The sequence below is a fragment of the Lactuca virosa genome, chromosome 5 (assembly GCF_052849685.1).
Source record: "Lactuca virosa cultivar CGN04683 chromosome 5, Lactuca_virosa_CGN04683_v6, whole genome shotgun sequence".
NCBI classification, from domain to species: Eukaryota; Viridiplantae; Streptophyta; class Magnoliopsida; order Asterales; family Asteraceae; genus Lactuca; species Lactuca virosa.
The window spans coordinates 227,265,713-227,267,755 of record NC_136430.1 but is presented as its reverse complement, the minus strand read 5'-3'; the positions used below and the strand labels follow the sequence as shown (position 1 = coordinate 227,267,755).

At 33.9% G+C, this 2,043-nt stretch overlaps 1 protein-coding gene across 1 annotated transcript; it reads left to right on the top strand.

Moving 5' to 3' along the window:
* The first annotated feature begins 568 nt into the window (after positions 1-568).
* On the top strand, positions 569-1,447 carry LOC145115954 (histone H1-like). The gene is made up of 2 exons (XM_079052314.1): positions 569-721; positions 838-1,447. The coding sequence occupies exons 1-2, from the start codon at positions 644-646 to the stop codon at positions 1,276-1,278; spliced, it is 519 nt and encodes a 172-aa protein (XP_078908440.1). The 5' UTR covers positions 569-643; the 3' UTR covers positions 1,279-1,447.
* Positions 1,448-2,043: the final 596 nt, after the last annotated feature.

The following is a 2,043-nucleotide window of genomic DNA, read 5'->3' as shown; positions in this document are numbered from 1 at the left end:
TGGAAGACACGAAATGCCTTTATCTTCAAGAAGAAAAATAATACTCTCCTATGAGGACGACATATGAAATTCAACTTATATCCTTTAATTGGTTCAAGCATCATGCCAATCTTAGTAGTCTCAGTTGAAATGCATAGTATTGTTCTCCTTTTAGTGCTTTCAATGCTTGTACTAATATTTTGTAATTTGCTCTAGCACATTGCTAGTTGCATTGTTTTTTCTTTAATAATATCCATCCTTTAAAAAAAAATAATTAATCATTAAAAAACATTAAGAAAAAATTGAAAAAAAAAAAAACAAAATATTTATTTAAATTTGACGGATACTAAATCGACTAAAAAATAAGTAAAAAACAAAATCCATAATTCTAAAAGTAAACAAAGAAATCAACAAAAACCAGATATACAACAAAAGTACGATACTATCCTTACAAAATAAAGCATAATTATATTTAAATTAATTTAATCAAAAGCTAGAATTTGGCGGTTCCATTTTAAATAGAATCCGCGTGAATACCCTCTCCACCAATCAGAACCCGTCTTCTCCATTTGACACGCTATTAATAGCCCCCATTTCTCTATTCGTTGAGCGTATCCACAGTTATTTACAACGTCTCCTCTCTGTTACACAGAAACATACAACAATGGCGTCTATGAAAGCAACAGCTGCCAAGAAAGCTCCCTCTAAAACGAAACCCAAGTCTCACCCTACTTACGCAGAGGTAATTTATATTCTCTCACACTTTGTTCGAATAATTGAGTCACTGTATTTCGCTGCAATTCAGACGATTGTTTAGAATTGATGGTTCGATCTGATTTTGACGATTTATAACCATAGATGATCAAAGAAGCGATTGTGACATTGAAGGAGAGGACTGGATCTAGCCAGCAAGCCATTGCGAAACACATCGAGGATACCCAAAAGGATTTGCCGGCGAATTTCAAAAAGCTTTTGTTGGTTCAGTTGAAAAATCTCGTTGCAGCCGGAAAACTTACCAGGGTTAAGAACTCGTTTAAGCTTGGAGTTGTTGAGAAGCCGACCACCGTGAAGAAAGCTCCGGCAGCAGCTAAAAAAGTTGTTGCTAAAGAAGATTCGGTGGCAAAGAAGGCCGCGGCCCCTAAAGCTAAATCCGCTGCTCAAGTGAAATCAAAGGCGAATGCGAAAGCGAAGACACCCATTAAGGCTAAAAAGGCTGTGAAGAAGGCAATTCCGGCGAAGAAACCAAAGAGTATTAAGTCGCCGGCGAAGAAGGTTGCAGTAAAGAAGACGAAGAAATGAGTTGGGTGGAATGAGTAATTGTGTAAATTTGTAGACAATTGTCTCGAGTTTTTAGGCTAGGATTAATAGCGACAGCATTTTGGCTATGGTTTAGATGTATTTCTTTGGAATTCAACTGTCGGTCGATGAACAATGTGGTTTATTTTTAATGAAAATTGCTTTGATGAAATTAATTGTTATGAGAACCATAAAACATGAATCGCAATCTTTCAATTTAATTTGCAATGCCATCTGTCAGTTTTCCACTTGGTCTTTCAATATATGAAAACCTTGCAAAGAGAATCCTACATAATAAATAATTTTTTTTTTTGTTGCATGTCACACTCTCATTGATTTGGCCTCATCTTATTTTGTGGTTATTTTTAATTAATTTTTTTTCAACATGACATTTTGTGGTTTTTTCATTTTATTAATTTCCACATTATATTTAAATGTAATAACTGCAATAAATGTAATAATAAATGTAAATCAATTTCATTAATTGACTTACTTCTAATTTCAAATTTTCTTTTTTTCTGAAACGGCGAATAGAGATATATATTAAAAAAAAACCAATGGCAAGGAGCTATGAAAACAGTACAAGGAGAACCAAAAAGAAGAAGTAGATTTATTTACAGACAAAGAAAAGCAAAGAAAAGGAAATTCAAAATGGGAAACAACTCCGATCAGTCCATGTTTTTCCAGATTAATCCTGTACTTGCACCATTGAAATGTATGTATAATAATTAAACCCACCGTTTTAGTGAGGGAGGGGTGTTTTTTGTG

What these genes read in the sequence shown, in the direction of transcription:
- LOC145115954 (XM_079052314.1), top strand. Translation starts at nt 644, where the DNA reads ATGGCGTCTATGAAAGCAACAGCTGCCAAGAAAGCTCCCTCTAAAACG. An exon ending in CTCACCCTACTTACGCAGAG is followed by an intron (nt 722 to 837) that starts GTAATTTATATT and finishes TTATAACCATAG; the next exon opens with ATGATCAAAGAAGCGATTGT.